At 34.9% G+C, this 21,107-nt stretch overlaps 1 protein-coding gene across 7 annotated transcripts in view; it reads right to left on the reverse strand.

The window, feature by feature from the left end:
- Positions 1 to 1,395: 1,395 nt before the first annotated feature.
- IFT80 (intraflagellar transport 80) overlaps positions 1,396 to 21,107 on the reverse strand; it is a 56,968-nt gene continuing 37,256 nt past the window's right edge. For 6 of the 7 annotated variants that reach the window (XM_030027993.2, XM_030027994.2, XM_030027995.2 and 3 more), the window contains 12 exons: positions 19,858 to 19,976; positions 18,914 to 18,988; positions 17,174 to 17,337; positions 12,587 to 12,651; positions 11,642 to 11,777; positions 10,810 to 10,957; positions 9,847 to 10,018; positions 9,415 to 9,432; positions 6,806 to 6,895; positions 6,539 to 6,711; positions 5,354 to 5,477; positions 1,396 to 2,531 (listed from right to left, as the gene is read on the reverse strand). In XM_030027993.2, coding sequence (XP_029883853.1) covers positions 2,418 to 2,531; positions 5,354 to 5,477; positions 6,539 to 6,711; positions 6,806 to 6,895; positions 9,415 to 9,432; positions 9,847 to 10,018; positions 10,810 to 10,957; positions 11,642 to 11,777; positions 12,587 to 12,651; positions 17,174 to 17,337; positions 18,914 to 18,988; positions 19,858 to 19,976 — 1,398 coding nt within the window. In that variant the 3' untranslated portion in view covers positions 1,396 to 2,417. The remainder of the gene's footprint in view (positions 2,532 to 5,353; positions 5,478 to 6,538; positions 6,712 to 6,805; positions 6,896 to 9,414; positions 9,433 to 9,846; positions 10,019 to 10,809; positions 10,958 to 11,641; positions 11,778 to 12,586; positions 12,652 to 17,173; positions 17,338 to 18,913; positions 18,989 to 19,857; positions 19,977 to 21,107) is intronic. The other variant, XM_030027997.2, reaches the window with a different exon arrangement.

A 21,107-nucleotide genomic window follows, 5' to 3' on the forward strand; every position in this document is an offset into this window, starting at 1 on the left:
GCAACCAGTAATTGATTAGCTGTTTCATTTACAGCTCTAGGTAGTTTTAAATCAGGGTTTGGACAAGGAGGTAATATGACACAAACACGACCAGTAGGGTGAAAGTACTTCTGATCTTACTTTGCACTTGCTAATATGCCAATCTTACCTGAACACATCAGAAAGGGCCCACTGAAGCAGATATGCAAGGTTTGCTGCAGCTTGTTAAAACATACTTGAAACGTCTGTATCCTCCTGGTATTTCTTTTTACTTAACAGATGTCATTAAATGAACTATTGAAAATGACTGAAAACAGGTACAGACAAATGCAATGCAGAAGTTTAAAACCCCCAGACAAACCAGCACAAAATTATCTTGGACTGGACAGAGGGCACTTTTCTTGGAATTGCAATTGTGCTATGTAAAAACCCTGCAACAATCCCAGGTAAGCCATATAAGGATGTTTTCTTCTGAGAGTATTCTGAAATTTAGATTTCATACCCAAGGTCGGAATTGTACCAGGTTATCTGCATATTGGAACAGAACAACAGTGCTTTTCCAAAATACTTGTTTTGCTTTGTTTTCTATTCTTTGTTTTTCTGTTCAATGCAAACATGCTCAGCACAGCATGCAGCTCAGGACTGGATGTGCATGGAAAAAACCAGATCTGATCAACGATAAATACCTTAAGGTCTTTATTGTGCTTTGGCCTAGGAACTAAACAACCTTTCCCATCACCTACAAATACAATGCTTCTCATTAATACTGAGACACAGAGAGCCAGCCTGAAGTACTGCAGTACCACTTTCTGCGAGTGACATCGACACCAACCTGAAGGGCAGTCAAAGACAGGACCTTTGCAAGCGTGGCATCCATTCCACTGTTTTCTCTCACCTTTGCAATGGTGAATTGTTGCATGCACCAAGCTTTTTTAAGCAGCTGAGTGAATTTGCTGCCTCTGCTGTACTTCCAACTGGCCCAAGAATAAAAGAGCAAGATTGAGCTGAGACCCTGCGCTCTGCATCACCACTAGACTGGTCTTCAAAAATTGCTTACATTGCATTACAAATCTGAGCCAGGTTTCATAAATTTAACATTAAACACTTGCCATTAGTGATATTTTGGGCTCAATTCTGGAACTAGTAAGTGCTTTCTCCAAGTCAATGGAAGGAGAAGGTGTTCACTTTGCCACATGTCAGTACACCAGAGTACTGCGGAGCTTCAAATGAGCTACAACAAAAATGTTGTTTTATTTAGCAGTCAAGTTAATCAATGGAGATCACCTAATGCATCATCTGTAAGACACATTAAAAAAAACCAAAACACTTTATTTTTTTTTATTAAAATATTTATGAACTATGTAAAAAAGTGCCATATAATGATTTACAAAACAGAAGAAATTTGCCAGATATACAGATATTTAACATTTTAATGGTAACATTTGAAAGATGCATATTATACAATGTCAATTATGAATAACCTGCTTACATATTTATAATGCAAAGGGCTTCTGCAAAGAACAACTAACATATGCAGCCACTTTCACATGGAAAACAAAGAAAAATATATCTTGATGAAGTAACGCAAATGTAAAAACAGTATTTTCAAGTCAAGTGCTTCGGGCAGAAAAAAATACATGGATTTTAAATTAATATGATATTTTAACCTTAAGGAAGCTCTGAATATCATTGTCAATTATATGTGTTAGATTCTACAAAACCAACCAACAACACCTTTTGTTACTTCATACAACATTCAAAGCACATTCCATAGTATTTTAAACAATTTACATTATCTCAGAAAATACCCTTTATTGCTAAATAGTTTGCTACAGTGACAAAGCTGTGTCGCTGAAGTAATCTGAAATCATCTATTAAAGAACTTGCTAGTACATACGTACTGGCAGAAATATGTATTACCGTAACTAAGTGAAATATTCTTTTGTACTTTATAGGTGCAAGCTCCTTTTTAAATTTTCAACACTTAAGAGTCTGGTCAATTTGGTTTAGGGCAATTTAAATAAGTCTTTTCAGAGGTCCCTAAGGTTGCAGAAATAACCAGACTACTTAACTAGGTGCCTAAACAGGGAAATCAGTACTTAATTAGAGGCAACCAAGGTTAAATAACTTTAATGGCAATGAAAATTTAAGCACCACTAATGGAAAGACAGTTAATTTCCCTTTTTTCTCATACATGTATTATGGACTACAATGTAGCTACTCACTGGAGCTAGGGCATCAGAACATAACCCCAGCTCAGAATGAGACTACAGTAAATAAATAATTCTGCCTGTCATCCAACAGTTAACAAGAACTACAGCAATTCTCACTCCTGTTCCCCACAAAATGTTTGCTGTGGCTTTCTTTTATTCAAGTTTGTCAAAATACGCCACTATATAATATTCAAGAAGCACTTATTAAGGTGACCAAAAGGACAGTTATTGCTGTACAGTTACACTAGCTCTCACTGTGGGACTGGCTGCTGCTCGTTCTCTTTCTTTAGCAATTTCCATCTCTATTTTGGCTTTGATTTTATTCCAATCAACTTCCAGCTGTAAGAACAGAAAAGCGAGTATGCAGAGGTCAACTAACATTATATAGAGAGGTCAAACAGATAGCTATTCACTAACAGGACAATTTGAAGTTACAATTACGAAGTGACCATATCAATCATTATACAGCTCTTCATGTATAAGTGACAACTTATACTAATGGAATGTATGAAGGCACAGTTGAGTTCTAACAAACTGAGCTTTCCACCTTTAAAATAAAACAAGCTTGATCTATTTTAACAAATACTAATACATCTCATTGTGTCTGGCAAAACCCCAATAAAACATGAAAATAACTTGGATCAACTTGCATCTAATTTAAATGTAATGACATCTGTGTCCTATTACTGAGACTATAGCCCTTTATCAATAATACATGCAGTGATGTCTTTTGATTGCACCTGAAGTCCACCAAGTAAACCCATAGCATATAACACTAGTTATCTGATATAACAGAAATCAGATTTCTGCTTGAAATTTGTCTTCTACATCAATAAATGTTTTAGCTTTATCTTGGCATTTCTCCAGCTGCAGAGAATCATCATCTTCTGGCTGTATTCTATTTCAGTGAAACTTCAGACAATAGATATAGTACAGTATCCATGGTCCAGTGGGGTACAACAGTTGTTTGTCTTTCCAAGAATGCTTGACAAGAAAAAAAATAGATCATGGTGCATTTGATGACTATAAAAACATGTCCAAAAACTGGGCAAAAATGTAATTGCAAACTTGTTTCACTGCTGAAGAATTAAGACTGTCGAAGATGGGATGGGAAAAAAATCTCAACTGCTGCACAGGGAATTTTCAGAGTAGCTGTTACTCTGTTAACTAAGTCATGAAATAACAAGGAAGATTCTCTATGAGGGAAGATGTAACTGCAATACCCACATTCTCATGTGAAAAGGTTAATACCTCAATTCAGTATGCATTTACTGGGTCCAGGTGCTTTGTATCTGATGACTGAAATCTTTATGGAGCTTTAAGAAAGAATGTGTTTGCTTTAACAGATGTCACACAGATGCTAAACATGCCATATATATGGCTAATTCTGCCATCCAGCCCAGAGAGCTACTTGCCAGTGAAGCCAACAACCCTTGCCAGTGACACCTAGTAACTGCCAAGATATGGATTCTCAGTATACATATTAGGTTCATAATACCTTATATATAAAGACAAGAGATATAACAACTAAGCACATTGTTTAGATTCTGTATCTGATTGCAGATCAGTGCTCTCGGCTGCAGTACAGAAGAGGTAGAAACTCCTTCCTTACGCGTGAAGGAGCTTTAGGTGGCGAGAGGGAAACTGAGACCCCTTTTTCTTCCCTGAGAAGGAATAGCAGCATAAAATGTCGCTTTTCTCTTCGATGCCCTGAACGTTTCCTTCTAACTGTGCTATATGAGTCTGACAGGCTGAATTAAGAATTTAGTTACCAGTGTAGCCAAGAGCTTAAAATCCACTTCATTAAGTAGGTCCTCTCCTAGTTTCAGAGCCAGCAGGAAAGACCTCCAGAACATGGGTGGGGAAAAAGACTTCTTTACTCCCGAAATCTTCTGCAGACTGAGACCTAAGTTTCAAGACTGAATTTAAGGTGAAACAGACTCCACTCGCATCACTCTGCTCACACCTTGTCAGTGACAAGGTGTTATTGCTTAGGAACCCTTCCAGAAACTACAGCATTCTTGGTGACTTAAAGACAAGACAGTATTATCTAAAAAGTCTATTTCAGAAGCATCAAGGGATTAACATGTTTTTGCTTAATAATGGATTTAAAGTATGTAGAAGACATACTTCCAGCATAGCAGCCGAAATTGCTGCATGGTAAGAGTGCTTGGAATCTGTTCTGTTATTTTTCTGTACTTTCTAGGTAAAGTACTGCAAAATGGTTCATTGCAGGGCTAGATACTGTGCAGACTTTTATTCTTGTTTAGGAAATGAAACAGCCTTAGAATTGCTAAAAGCTAATGACTTACATTAGAAATTGAGCTTTACTGAAAGTATAATGGGCACTATCCAATTAAAGGACCTGAGCTAACAACTCGGATATATTTCCTGATCCATCAGCTACAGTGGATGAAAGGATCCGACACAGTCAAAGTACATGTCTCTTTTCATAGTTTCACTCTCAGAATGCTTAGGAACAGCGAGGGGAAGAGCAGGAAGGACATAAGGGCTGCTCAATGAAAGTGCTGTCTAAGGTGCACACGTGGGTGCCTCTCATAAAGGAAATGTGCAGAAGTCCTCCAGTGGAACCTAAGATACTTCTAGCTTATGAACTGTAAGACCTGTCCTCGGTCTTTAGAACCTGTGAAATGCTAATAAATTGAAATGACCTACTGATGATGGAGAGGGTTTCTGGAGGTTTGATGAAATTGTATATTTAGCTATTTATCATATTTGGCAGAACGGTTCGTAGTTCACTCTTAATATATGTCTGGATACCTTCAGGCTCTGTTATTGTTGCTATCCATAAAATTACATAAAAATGTTGAAGACTTTTAAGAGGTACACATTCAACCATACTGGGGTCTAGCTCCCTGTTTATAGAAAGCAACTGTGCCTTCATTTGTATAATCCTTGCCAGATACTAAATATATACATTCCATACCTGTGCCTTCAAATAAAACACATGCACAACTATTACTAGCCAAGTAGCCACACATCAAGCTATGAACTTGTACTCAGATGTAAAATCTTAAGATTTGTGTCCACATTTGAACTGAAGAAGGAAAATGTAAAAGCAATCCCCCCCCACCCTCCCAAACTGGCTACAAAGAGCAGGCTGGACAAAAGCTGTAGGAATAATTCTGAGTAATACTTACACCTTCAGCATATTGCAAAAATCTTTTGTTTGTTTCTTTTTTACCAAAGTCCTCTAGGAACTTTTGTCGATAAGCCAGGACTGTGTCAACATGTGTCTTGTGCTTTACTGCTAGTTCTAGGGCCCTGGAATAAAACAGAAATGGGCTTGTCAGGCTATATAAATACTCTGGCGCAACTACAATCACCATGGTTTTGCAAAACAATATGCTGAAAAGCGTTTGGGCTGCAGGCAAAGATTCCTAATCTATAGTGCCAAGCAGTTTTACATTAGTATCAGTCACAGGAGGTTAAAAGTAGCCAGTGAAGGAGAGTGTCTACTTTCATGATGCATGCTATAAAAAATATCCAACAATTATTTCTGTTGACAACCTCATCACATCATTGGAGTTTGACAATGGGAGTCTTTTTATTTCAAGGACATAAACCAGAATGGTTAGAGTTTAGCACTCTCAATATAAAGGGGCAAAAGTAATAATTTTAAACAACTTTATTACAGTCAGGAATCGCTTCTGAATAGCGTCATAATATACATTTATGGTGTATGCTACACAGCATTTACAAATACTCTATAGGTGGGAAAGATTAGTCATTGGATTAGTATAATTGAGTACTCTCACGTCTGTTTTCTTCTCAATGGCATAAGGAATACTTATGTTTGATAGACACAGTTTTTAGATGATACATATTAGACAACATAATAAAAAACACAGATATGTGGGGGAAAAACAACTTTTTAGCCAGTGATAGAAATATAATAGCAGAGAAGTTAGAAGTAAATGGCCTCTGTTAGATTCTGTTAGAAAACGTGGGGTTTTGTTTAAAGGAGAAATTCCTACTTTGTTTTCCCAGGCCTAATTCATATTTCATCCACCTACACAGTGCTGGGAGTCTGAATAACCACGTACCTATTTTTAGCAACAAGACATTTCAAAACAGCCTTAATTCTTTGAGGGTCACATACAGTTTGAGGTATCACTAAGGACTTTTCTGTGTTAACAATAATGAAAAAGCAAAGTGTTATTTAAAAATGCTTCCAAGCATGTTTTGGACTTTTTACAGCTCTGGGCAATTACAGATAGGAAATTAGTGAGCTAAGTATCTGCAATAAAACAACTGATCTAAATAACTTACAGGTTACCTCAGCAAGACTGCTTATAAACATATTGTCTTTGAAGAAATACTACCTATCCCAATTGTAAAGATTAATGTTGACTTGAATTGCTTGATAAATAAGGCCTGTTTGAAGAAGCAGGGTTTCAGCTTCTTGGGTGTTTCCACTGAATAGCAGTATATGAGCCATCCTTGACTCCTTTGATGGAAGATCTTTGATGAAATTGATATACTGAACTTTGTCAATCTGTTAACGAGATGTACAATAATTAAATTAAGGGAAATTAATAAAATTAGCTTTGCAACAGTTTAACTGGAAATAAACACCACCATTCTCTTACCTCACCAATTGATGCATAGGCAATTTCTGCTGTAGCCATGTCTTTGTTGGCAACTGCCATAGCAGCTAAACATGCCCACATAGTTTGATCCTGAAATTTAAGGATTTTAAGAAATTTAATTTAATAAGAAATAAATTAATAAGAAATAAATAAATAAGAAATTTAATTTAATTAAAAAAAATGCAACTCCTAAAACTTCAAATATTTATTATCATGCTAAAAATGAGTTCTCAAAGGAAGTATACAAGTCCTGAAAACAACGTATTATTATTGTACAAACACAACATTTCTCTCATGGTCTAAGTCTCTTATTAGAAAGTCACTACTTAATTATTTCTCCTTCATTATAAAAACATTGATGATGTGATCACCTGAGACTGACAGTGTGGCTGAATGAATCACTAGTTTTCAGCATCTCAGACAGTAGTGAACCCTTGCCATAGTATCACTTTACGACCTCATCATCAGTGTCCCTGTCATTACTTGTGGAACTATGCTGGAAACCAAAGCGCTGGTTGTGGTTAAAAACCAGTGCTTTAACCTGGCTCATCTCAACCTGGCTTCACAAATAACTGTACGGGAACCACGATGCTGATAATAACAATAACTGCACATTTATCATAAACGTACTACAAATACAGAGAGAAAGGAAAAAAAATTATTTTGTAGACGATGAGCCTGGTGAAAAGCAAGAAAGAGCTTCAAAAGTTCTGTCTGTCTCCTTTGTGATATTTTCAGTCCAATTTATGTTTAGAATTAAGAATTCAAAAAACTTAGTATTAATAATAATATTACACCCTTGTTTTCTATTTTCATGACTTTTGCATTTTATTAATTTTTTTTTTTTTTTTACAAAACCTTAAGGAAACCCCACTAACTGAGAAAAACACTTAGAAAGATCCTGACATTTTGGTATCTTCCCTTTTCAAGTCTGACAACACTATGACAAAGATATACTACTAAAACACATCAGTTAGCACAGTTTAGGCCACCACATCTGAAAACTCTAGTTCAGACAGGAAAAATATAATTTTGAATGCACTTGTTAGTCCACATGCACTCTAGGAATTAGGTGGGGTTTAATATTTTTGTTAAATATGTTCAATAACAAATTTGAAAATAAACACCTTGTAATGTGGATAGGTTTTTAGAAGCAGCATAGCATTACTATTGATTTACATCAGAATAAACAGCTACACCAAGTATGCTCTAAACACATTACCATGCCCTGTCTTACAATTGCTTTTGTATTAAACAAAACTGGTAAGACCCACTAAAGCCAATGAAATACAGTAATTTAGCCTAATGCTATGGTTTCACTATCACCATCTCCACACCTGCCCATGTGTTCCTACTCTTTACCATGATTCAGGACAAGATTAACCTTCCTGCTGGTAGCCCATAATTTTGGAGAATTAAAATTGTTCAGAGAATCAAATGCACATAAAATCTTTGTCATGTTCTCTTCCCACTTCCCTATTATTTAGAAAATTAGGTGATAAAATGCTGAAAAGCTTAGCCTGAAATTATGCAAGAGACCAAGTTTCTAGGAGTTTTTCACCAACAGGCCTTGCTGTTCTCTCTTTCCTCAGAAAGAGGGTCCATTTTCTTATTACTGATTAGAAATACTTTGAACTGTCTGCCTAGGTTGCCAAAATCAACAAAATAGCCCTGGATCCCCATGTTTAGGGACCATGAAAGATAAACAAAGTACTCAACCCAAAGCCAGCTGTGATGGCTCTCTGTTTACGTTGGTGTAAGGGTATTCCAGGTCACTCCTCAGCCCAAACACCACAAATTGTGAAATAGAAAGGATATTCACACCATCTAGTTTAGGCCGGTTTAGATTACCTTCTATCAAGGACAAAAACTTTCTTTTGTAATCAATGGAAAGGAGAAGTCTTCAAAGACTGAGACCTAGGTACCTAACCTAGATGCTTAAAACCAGATGATGCAAATACTCTTCAGACTGAAAATCAAGATTCTGTTACAGTTTTTCTTGAGAGAAAAGTCTTCCTCACTTGTTGACAGATAGGGACTAATGAGGAAAAGCTTATAAAAAAAGGACAGTGAAATAACATGATACCTATCTTGGCATTTCATAAAAAAAGCACCGAAAATGTTAAACATTTTTCTTTTTAAGTATGATTAAACTCATTGAATTGCTCTACCTGTGAGAATGAAGAGGATGAAAGAAAAGTTTGACAAAAAAAATCCTTGAATTAGAAAACCTTCACATCAATCAGAAAGAAACAGTATTACGAATATTACCACCTGATACAGATGTTTTATTTTTGAAGATGACACACTTAGATTACTCAAAAAAGTTAACATAATTCTGTATTTGAAATCCCAGTTCCCACTGCCAAATACTGGAATAAAAGCCTAGTATTAAAGGGGTAACAATCAAAATAAAAATCATTATACAACCCAACTTATCTGGATGTATTATTGATTTAATAATGTAAATACAAAAATATTTGAAATACACATTCAAGGTCATGATAATCATATGAAAGTGCTAAACTCTTCTCTAGGAGTAAATGGGGGAAAGAAAGAAGGGTTTGGGGGGATTTTTGTTTGTCTGTTTTAAAGACTGCCAGACTCACCTCATCTGTTGCTGTTGCCTAAATACATACACAAAAGAAAGCAAAGGAAAAAAAAACAAAAACAAGTGAAATAAAATATGAAAAAATACCAGGCAACTGTATGTGGCGATACAGATAATTTTTAATTGGTTATATTAAGGCCTAGTCCTAAAAACTTAAGCTTATTACTAACTTCTGTGAGAACCGATGTTCAATCCATCTGGACTTTGGTGTGAATACAACTAAGAATTTTTATTATGTATAATGAAAATTATTAAATTATTTATACATTTATTATGTAATTATGAAAAATGTGTTATTTTTCATGACCAGCCCAAAAATAATCACCAACAAAGCAGAATAGAAATGACATGTAGCATCTGATATGCAGTTATTATTATTAAAATAATACTTGAAAACATAAATTCTACGTTCCCGCCAACTAGCATTTACCTTGACAAAGCGACACAATCTGACAGCATCTTCCCATTTAGAACTACTAACATATTCATGAAGAATCGCAGGATAAGGTGAAATACTAAGGTGAATAAGTGAACCATCTGCTCTTCTAATTGTTATTTGATTTCCTACAAAATGTACAATCTGGGGATTTTTGCTAAATTCACTGGGTAGAGAAAGAAAAGGAAGTTAATATTCACTTCTTTCTTACTGAAAAGAACATTAAGATTTTAAAGAAACCTTTGTTTCAAAATTACAACATGATTATACTTCATTTTCAGAACATATAAAAATCTAAGCATCTAGTTATTCTACAGTGATATCCAACAGGTAGTTGTAATGTTCTCTAAAAATAAAATGATAGTTATGCACATTCACTGACAGTAAGGCAAATGCAGACTGGGTATCTGTGCAAAAATTTTCAAATACATTTTTCAGTAAAAAATATTTGGGCTCCCATAACTCTTAGAATGAAATAATGAATTCAGGTATTCTTTGTGAAGAATTTCATATCACAAAGCATACAGGCTGAAGTAAACATGTAAAGTAAACATGCTAAGTAAACATGCTAAGCTAGAAAGAATATTATCTGTGACCCAATATCTTGATACTTTTAATTTCCAACAGATACTTTAAAGAGATCTTTTTGTTTGTTTGTTTGTTTTTGCAAACAACTAAGGCAGTATTTCAAGAGATATGATTAAAATTTTGCTTTTGCATCAAGATCCTATTCTACTTTTAAACTGTGCATCATCATTTCAACTCTGAACTTTATGATATACCTCATAAACCACTTTTTCTTAATTCCCTAATCAAGAAGTAGTAACATGAAAAGGATTTTAAAAGTTGCAACTCTGGCTTCTACTTCAACTGTGAAAATTAACATAATTCTTTAAGGAATGAGTCAACTAGTTAAAATACATATAAATACTATTTTGATCAACAAGGATATATTACCTTGCATCTTTTTCATACAGAGTTTTTGGCAAAAGATCTTTATCCACATAGACTGTGTTGGGGTAGTACCACACTGTAAAACGGGTATCTTGAATTCCACAAAGAATGTTAGACGTGTCATTCCAAGCCAAAGTTTGAACCATTGTCCCTTAATTTAAAGATAACAGAATAATATGCATTTCCACAAGAAACTTCAAAATAACGGTACACTTCTCAAACTGTAGTAAGAGGGTAATTATTAGTCATTCTTAGTTCCTTTTATAAGGACTGGTTTTAGCCCCCTAGTTTGTAAGGTCACGTCTTACAAACTTTCAGCCAAATTCAGTTCTCTCTTTCTGAAAGTAAGTTATGTTCAGAATAATGTTTTTTGGACTTAGTTTTGTGACTAGACATCAAAATTAACACAATGGTCAGACTGCACCTTTGTACTTACTGCATCACGCGCCTGTGTACAGCATTTAAACTTTTAGTTAAAAATATTATGAACCTAAGAGGTTGAATTTGCAAGAAAAAGGTCTGAAAGATTCTGTATCGAATAATTCTGAGGAATACATCCTTCTCCAATATCCTCTTACCTGCTTGCTCCAGAATACAGTAACAAGTGCATAAAAGTTAACAACTGCTTTACATGTAACTGATAGAAATGTTAACAGAATTTAGATAAAATGTACTAAAATTGTTTCTACCCCTATCTTACGAAAGCCACTGGACTATTTCTAATGTTTTTTTCAAGCCCAATTTCAATTAAAAAGCAAAATTTTTTCTCTTGTACTAGATAAAAGTCTATTTGCCTGCTAACGTGTAGTTAAACGTTATTTTGAATTTTTCTTACCTATTTTGACAATCTTCTGTTCTTTTCCAAACCGTTTAACTGAAGTAATGTAAAGATCTCTGTTCTTATCAATAAAAGCTATTTTTCTTTCACTTGTAAGTCCTTTCTGGTCCAAAGCAATCTCCACAATTTCCGTCTGAAAAGGAAAAAGAAAAGATCTGATTTTTATTTTGGAGATTCGTATCACAGAAAGCATGTGATATTCAAACAAATGAATGCTTTCCTAAAAACAAGGCATAAAACTCATGAAAAACTGGACTGTGAAGACACTTTATGTGTGTCCTCTCTGTTGAGTGAAGCATTATATAAATTAATTTCATGCAGATTAAACCAAAACTGCAACAGAGAAGAGTTAGCAGTTTAGGAATTTACCACAAAACTACAGAAATACAAGTGGCAGTCCCAAAGCAAAAGCTGCCTAAAAGATGAATGTTTATTCCTCTCTCCAAAGAATCTGCCTAATTTTGCTTTTGTTGTATACCAGAAGAGTGAAGAAAAGTAAAATGCAGTTCAGGCAATCATTTTTGAAGTAAAAACATTAAAAGCTCAGACTGAAGACAAACAACTTTTCACTGATGGTTCTTTTCTTCAATGTTAATGACAGGTCGGCACTAATAAAAGGTGCTTCGGAGTACATGCAAAAGAAACTCAGTTGATCAGTTTTACTGCATAACAAAACTATTTACCTGTAGTTTCAAACTCTTATGTGCATGGGAAACACATGCCAGTAACTGAACACAACCTACATTATATCCCTTTGTACACCGACACTGCATAAAGAATCTGATTTTTGTTATTTCTTAAGAGTCAGTTAGAGTTGTCAAGCTCCTTTGTATTAAGATTGTAAACCTTTAATAGGTCATTAGACCCATTATTGAGGAAACCCATTATTGATTTGTAATTCCAAAGTATAATAAAAAAGAGACATTATATCCTTCACCTTACCTTATGGGATAGAGGCTTTCCATCACCCAATGGCTTTCCAGATAAAGCTTCAAATATGTAGATAACTGAAGAAATAAAAATAATTATATGGTTTGTTAGTTAAAAGCAACAGTTCTTCATAGACTTTTCAAGCAGTTCCATTCATTTTCAGAGCATAATTTACTGCAAGTGGATACTTGTGACTGTGTGTTAGATTTACCAGTGACTTTCACATTCTGGTGAAAAAAGAATCTTGTGGGGAAAAAAAAATCAGTGGGGAAAGTGTAACCATCATAGGCTGCTGAGCTTAGGAATAGTCTCATTTTGTAATTGGAGTGATCTGTGAAAATTCTCAAATACCATTATTTTCAGAGCATTGATAGCCATTAAAAAATGATATTATGGACTGATACAGAATGGAGAAAACTAATGTTTTACTTCCTGTCACAGGTCAAATGGTTATTTGCCGAAATGACACCGAGTTCCATCTGATGCAAGTTTGTACCCTGCATTCTGAATAAATTAACGTTACCAATATAGATTGGTAATCCAACTGATAGATTTACTGAATCTTAACCCACAATTTTGATGAATATGAAAATTTAGGAAGGGATACCACTGACTGATATATTTTCCTAAAGGAATTAGTATCAGATATATAGAAAGCTGTCCTTTGAATTATTGGGTAAAACATTCTTCAGAAGCATTTTCTATTTTGTTAATAATCTGCTCTATTTAAAATTCTTAATACAGTGGTCCCTAGGCATATTTTCTTCCAGGACGGTGTAGGGTTTCTGCTTGTCATGATGATACAGTTAATGACAATACATTAATAACAGGCTTCCTGAAAAAGCATCTGCTTTACCCAGATATACTTGAAATTTATAAATAATTCTTGATATCTTTACCAAAAGTCCGTCTGTTCCACTTTCTCCCTGTCTCACCCTCAAAAGAAAAAGAAAACAAAAAACCCCTCCAAAAAACCCCCACCTACATCATCTGTATTTCTGGGATATCCAGTGAAGACTCGAATTTGCAACTTGCCTAAAAATAAAGTTTCTCTTTCTTTCTTTCTGTCTGTCTCTATATATACCCGTGTGTGCGTGAGTGTGTGACGCACACAGATCCATGTGTGTTCAAAAACTATTCATACATAGTTTATATATAGTCTGTGAATATACATGTGAATTCAGACAGCTGTAGGTAGAGTATTCAAACCTAGAGAAAACAGTAACATTATAAGAAACCCCAGCTGTAATTTAAAGCACATGATTCTGCGTTCATGGAAAACACAGATGTGACAGAAACATTTCAGATGTTCAGTAACAGATCCCACCTGCAGTTTCAACACATTACCTGTAAGTATACAATATAAGATGAACATACACATTCATTCCAAAGGATGGCGATGTTAACATGTTAATCCTGCTGTGCGTTTCTTTCACTAGGACACAGGATGTTGGTTTGAGGTCAATGGTTATACAGGCAGAATTTAAAAAAACAAAAACCAACCTGTAAGAGCAGGTGTTCAGAAAGCATTGGTTGAGTTTGCAGAGGAGGAAAAGAAAGGGTTTTGCACAAGTGCTGCTCTTGGCAGCTGACTAAATATACAAAAGAAAACTAGTAGTTCCTGAGAAGTGCTATTTTTCTCACATTTATGCATGAAATTTATTTTGATCTAGCTATACAAGCCAATTTTACTGTTACTATACTAGTTATAGGAAGTGAGATTAACAGAGTTTTAAAGAAAACCACTGTACCCAATTGACAAGTAAAATTGGTTAACTTTTCATTAATCTACAATGCTTACTAAGGTATTTCAGAAAATAAGTTTGGGGTTGGTTTTTTGGGGGGGGTGTGTTTTGGTCCCACCCCCCATCTGGAAAAAGTCCATATCACCTTACAATCATTTAGAACCTAAAATATACTTTTTTATATGCATAAATCAAAAATACAAACAAAAGGCATTCTCTCACTTTGAACTTTCCGAGAAAAAGAACACCTACTGTATGTCTTTTAACACACGTGTTCTATTATCACGGAATAACTGCTCCTAGGGTCAGCAGTTCCCTTTTAAGAATAGGCTCACCTCCCTCTTCCAGCTTCATTAGAGACTGAGGAAGGACTGTAAGCGCAGAGGTACCAATCTTTTTTGTAGATTACTGAAAGAGGAATAATATCCAAGTAACAAAGCACAGCAAGTTGAATCTCTGTTTCAGTGTAAATTAGCTTGTAGAGGCTCCATGCTATGACGTGTAAACTGCTTCCCGTATCAAACTCAGCTATCTTAGATATTTATATAATGCAGTGCATTATGAAAAACAGACCTGCCCTCAAAATAGGGCAAAGAAAAAAAATGCTTCTGCTGGGGTGAGTCAAGAAGAATAAACAGGCCTAGATAAGCCACGGTTTCCTGTGCCAAGAATCTGTTTTCCCATGTGCTGGCATATTATAAGGCTTTTTACCACTACTAGTGGGGCTCATATGTAAAAAAGAAAAAAAAAATCCACCCCTACTCATTGCCCTGATGGAAGCTCCTATTAACAGGATCATTTGGAGAGCTTATCTTGAAAACACAGCCAGAAACCCAGCCTCTCTAAATTACAGTTTTGATGAAGATTAGCCTATGTGCAGAACCGGCTGACAAGATTTTCAGGACACTAATAGAATGGTTGGGAGATGGAGACGCTCTTAAGCCCATTCGGGAAGAGGGGCAGGAGAATGGGGCAAGAGAGTGAGTTTACCATGAAAATCTTAAATATGCATATAGACAGCAGTCAATATTTATGGACGAATTTTCTATATAACCTCAATTTATTTAAAATACTTCTATTGTTTTTATTCCAACTGCATCAAGGTATCAATATGGCAATAAAGTCTCTGTGTTATACATAATAAGTAATATAAAAACAAGCATACATACACTTGTGTAACATAAATATGGACACACATACAGAGTAAAAGAGGAAAGATCAGAAATAAAATACAACTTTTCACTTATCCATTTATATTTTTTTTGCAAACTACTGCTTCCTTCTGAATAATTTACACTGAAATATATTTTTGCTGATTAAAATCCATTTTAATTATTACACAGCTATTTTAGATATTTTTAATGTCTTGGTGCTTGAGAATAATATTTTCTGAAGTAATTTTCCTTAAAAATGAAACACACATTACAGTTATATTACTACGCTTAAAAATAATTATTCAAAATGAAAGAAAGTATTTGTTTTCACACAAAAGATAAGGATGTACAAGAAAAAAAATATATGTAAGTTGTACGGAGTAGCAAAACCACTTTGTAACAAGGAAGTGAGAAAAACCTCACCTAATTCTTTTGCTTGGGGAGGGATATTTTAAGGGATCATTACAAAGGTTTTCTTCATTCACCAAGTAATTTAAGTTGCAGGTTATATGCTGAGAAAACTACCAAGCAATCAGTACTAAAGGGCTAACTCCCTGCCAGGATCTTCTTTTGCCTTTGGTACTTCACACTGAAAGGTTTTTTTCTACGGCAAAAAGAACATAAATATGGTGTTTCTTTGATGCAACGAATTCTAAAATTCTGAAACTGTTTAAAATGTAATCATTAAGTCTAGGATAACAGAGTTACAGATAATAGATTGAGTTAGTGTCAGTTGGAACCACGGGCAGGAAGTTTTCACTGTTTCAGTCTGCAATAACAGCACCTCCTGTGCACAGTTGCTCCCACTGGTAATCCCCTTACTGGCCATATCGCAGGAGAAATACAGCTACAGATAGCACTGCAGCCCTCTACTGTAATATTTGTATGGCCTATAAATGGCACAGTTATGAAGTCAAAAGTCATAGTGCCATGGGTTTTCCAGCAATGGAAGTGTCTGTCTCCAGCAGACACTTAAAATTTAAATTGTTGCACAGGCAAACTTACACATTTGCATCAAGAGACAGAACAAAGGAAAAAAGCTGACTGACAAAAAGATATTCCTGTACCACTCATTAATGCAAAAATTTACCTGAAGCTCATTTGGCCATGTTGTGTTCTAGAACTATAGTGCTTTTGATGCCAAACCACAAAATTTAAAGGCATAAAAATCTTCAGGAACACAACACTGAGACAGAACATCACAGCCTCGTAACTATGGTCAGATCAGCTGCACACAAACTTACATGCTGTAAAGATACAAACCACCAAAAAGCTAAAGCAAAGAACATCCGAGAACTAAAATTAATCACAGCTAATGTACTGGTAGCTTCTAAGGGCAGCAATCAAGCAGAAAAAGTTGCTGAGGTACTTCTTTAGAAAATCACATGTCAGAGAGTGAAAACCTACTGCTCAAGTATTTACTGCAAATATTCCATGGTTCTCTGATGCATTACACACAGCTGGAAATTCAGAGACATATATCATTCTCTTTACGTTTTTTAATCAAAGTTAAGCAAACCCCATCATTTTAATTAATTTGCATAATAAATATTACCTTTAATTTATATCATAGATAAATTGTTTATGCTTCATGCTTTCTTTTTTACCATAACTATGCTATGTAAAGTTAAATGCGAAGATGCTGAAAACCTCATAATGAATTATTAGCAAACATGGAATTATTAGAACGGAGAACTTACCCTTTTCATCAGCTTTGTCTTTTACTGCTAGAGTATCATTACTCAGAGATACTGTCTGGGCATTTAAAATGTCTGTTCTCATTCCTGGAAATTTTGGAGAGGAAATTAATCTTCCTTCATATGAATATAAATAAAGTCCTCCACCATCTACAAGAAGAAAATGCCTACAAAAAAAACCCCAAACAACCCACAACAAAAAAGTAAATCACCAAGTAATACAGAAAAGCATGATGACAGTTTCAACAATTTGAAGGTAATTGCCTTATATCCTGCAATTGTTTTCAGTTAAACTACATGATTTCTAAGCCTTACATTTCAAAGTTGATATTCTGAAAGTTCTATATGGAAGATTTCAGTTTTAATGTGAACGTTTACATTTTTCCATAAGAAATACTTATTATCTGGAACCACTATGATTTTATCTGTTAGAGATGTTACAAGATTTAAATCTTACAACTCCTGATGACACAGCCCACAGCTGCAGATGGTACTCCCCACACATCACCCCATGAGACAGTGCTGTGTGTACGTATGTGAGAAACAGCTTTAATGTTTACAGCTAGCTTTGAAATAGTATTACCTGTATCATCTTCTTCAGCACGACTAGATTAGAACGTAAAGCAAATAGAAGACCCTTTTAATGAACTGATCACCATCTATTATGGTGTAGGGCTTCAGTGAAAAATAACTTATTTGCAGGAATACACTGCAAACTTTTATACAGAACATGAATAGCTCTACATAACAATAACTGTTTGGTAAGTACAGTATCTATAGTTCATAGATGCAAAACACATCCATAAAAAGCCAGTTGTTAGACCCTCAGCTATTTTAAGTGCTACCAGTCACTGGCACCAAATGAATCACTGTCTGTTTGCACATATATCTGTTGAGGTAGAGTGGTTTTACCAAAACCTTAGATTCACTCCTGTGGATCACCTACACTGCCAAAGATCTGTGGCACGTTTTCAAAATTTACTTTTAAATCAGCAGCACAAAACTCCAAATTTAAAAACTGATCTTCAAAATCCTGTCCACTTGCTTACCCATTCTCTACTGCAGTGTCTTTGTAGACTAGGACATAAGTGTTTTTAATCTGGGGCACTCAAAATTGCAGTGAGCATTGTGCTGCACTTTGCTGAAATAGTTGTCCAACGATATCTGTCCACAAGAATTAGGACTATAATCAAAACTAAAGATTTTTTACTTCTGCTCCTATTCTTAGTCCTTTGAAAGACTTTCTACAAAAGCACACATAAAGAACTCTTTGACAAATTATTTTCAGGAAATACAGATTCAAGGTTTTTTTAAAGTGAGAAAAAATAGTAATTTCTTGCAAATATAAATACAAATATGTGAGAAAAATGAAACTATTTCTTTTTATTTGGCATACCTGGCAATGTTTTTAATAAAAATTGGAGACCAAAGATAATTTATGTAATATATAATCCAGTTCAAAAACGCAATATAAAATGTCAAAACCCCCAGATGTTAGCATAATGTCAGAAGATGTACTTTCTTCCATAAATAAGAGTATAAACATATATAATGTATAAAAAGATTCATTACCACCATCACAGACCTATGGCAAATATACCAGCTAAGCCTTTACATGCTACTTAACAATACTGTATACTTTGTGTCTATTTCTAATATTTCGGTATGTGCTTTTGTTAGATAACAAAGTGTTAGGAAATGTGTGTTCATATGTAATAGGGAGCATTACAAGAACTTAGCTACCTTTCCGCTTGTAGAATCAAACTAACTGTTCCTTCCTTCAGGTCAAAGATCAGTGGTGTATTCCAGTTCTTTGTACTGAAAGAAAAAGTTAGTCGTGTTAAAACTGCTAATCTTCACATATCATTGCAAATACAAAGCTGAATTCACTAAGGAAAGCATACACATTTTAATCATCTAACATTCCTAAAAAGGGAGGTTTTCAAAAGGAAAACAGCATTTAGGAAGCCAAGTAACACTGATAACCACGCAGTATGATCCAATAACACTTCTGCCTTCATTTTTGCATCCCTTTGCACTAGTAACAGCTGACCTAGGAATCTTAGTAAACAGCAAAATCATATTTATGAGACAAACACATTTTAAAAATATTTCTGAATTGTGGTTCAACTTTTTTACAGTGATCTGGAGGTAGGATAGAGTCCCTCTCTTGTGTGCCTTATTACAGGCTGCATTATTGTTCAGCATTAGTCATCTCACTGAACAGATAAGTGCCTCTAGGAGTAAACTTTAAATTCCAGCATATGAAACAGAGTATCGTGTTCTTAAAACATGATGCAGGATTGAATCATTCCTATTCTATTCCAAAATAATGACATGCCAGAAGCAGTATCCAAAAAGGAGTCCCTACATGGAGGCACAAATACCCTTGCATCCATTCCTGCTGCCTCTACATGGTAAGAAAGCCTGCCAAATTTTTGTAGCAAAATGAGCAGGCAGTCATGGCACCAGCAAGAAGCTGAAAGAAAGGATGACAGGGGGAGGGCAAATATACTCCAATACATTTTGTTGTAGATGATGCTAGGTTCCATAGAATATTTGAATTAGTTTTAAAACAAACAAACAAACAAACAACCCCCCCCCCCCGTACTTCAAATAAACTTTCTGCTACTCTCTTACAAGTGTTAGATAAATTTGAGAAAGCTTCATGAATTTGTATTACTTACGAAAACACATAACACTGAAGAGAAGTTGAAACAACCAAATGCCCGTAGTTCAAAGAGGCTTTAATAACTCTGTCACGGAATTCCAACAAATCTACTGCATCATTAATAACATTGTGCACCTAATCAAAAGAAAATTTTGGTTGAATAAAACAACAACTGAAATGAAAACTAACTAGTGAAATATATTCTTATTATAAGTACATGCTGATACTATTATGCCATTAGCAGAACGTATTCACGTGGGAACAGACACTTTCACAGCACTGAAGAAAACTTAAACTCAAAGGTTCTATAAACTCTGCATAAACAATGAATAATTACTGAAGAGCTGGATGGAGTTCCTTAAAAGAAAGGAGCAATTAATGGATACTTGGAATACATAAGATATAAGCGCAATATTACACATGAGGTTGAGAAAAGTATCTGAGATCAAGGATGTTTGAAAGCTCCCATTTTAAGACTCAGTGTTCAGTTGCTGATTATTTAAACAGTTGAAATCTAATACTTTAGCAATCCCACCATGATCCCATCAAAACAATTCAGCAATATCCAAGATTTGGATAAAGATATGTTATCTAGATGTTGAATAGCTTCAGCATATATTTTACCACACTCTGAAGTAAGAGAAATTTAGGAGATGGCCTTGCTAAGCAGGCTGTGCCTTTGCCGTTTCTACGAAAATTTTCTCAAAATGACAATGTTTCAAGAAAATCACAGTTTGCCTGTAATCAACACAGATTTTTGAGCTCAAAGATTTTAGATGGCTAAAATCTAAGGCGATATCTTATGACAGGGGTTTTCTTGTTTGCTTGTTTGTTTGTTTTTTTTGTTGGGGGTTTTTTGGCTTTTTTTTTTAAGATGTCACCATTCTGAGGATGGTAACTTCTGTTTGATTTTCTCCATTATGCAACCAATTGCAAAACAAGGACCGAACTCAATTATTATGAAAGCCTAGAAACCATTTCCAAAGACATATTAATTGCTATGTCCACCACAGTGATATGTCCATAATTAACTTAGCTATTGTAGTACTCAGAAAAAAAGAATGCATCTAGAACTTTTTTGTAGGCAATATTTTCCTCCATAAATATATAGGAATAAAATAAAATCACTATAAAATAATAAAATAAAAAATTAGTCCCGAATCAGGGTTAGCTATACTTCCTCAGTTGTTTGCATATTCAAACACCCTGGAGATTATTCGCAGAGCCCATCTGTTACGAGTTGATGTCTGGGAATGAAAGAAGAAA

Source organism: Aquila chrysaetos, chromosome 10 (assembly GCF_900496995.4).
Source record: "Aquila chrysaetos chrysaetos chromosome 10, bAquChr1.4, whole genome shotgun sequence".
Lineage (NCBI taxonomy): Eukaryota > Metazoa > Chordata > Aves > Accipitriformes > Accipitridae > Aquila > Aquila chrysaetos.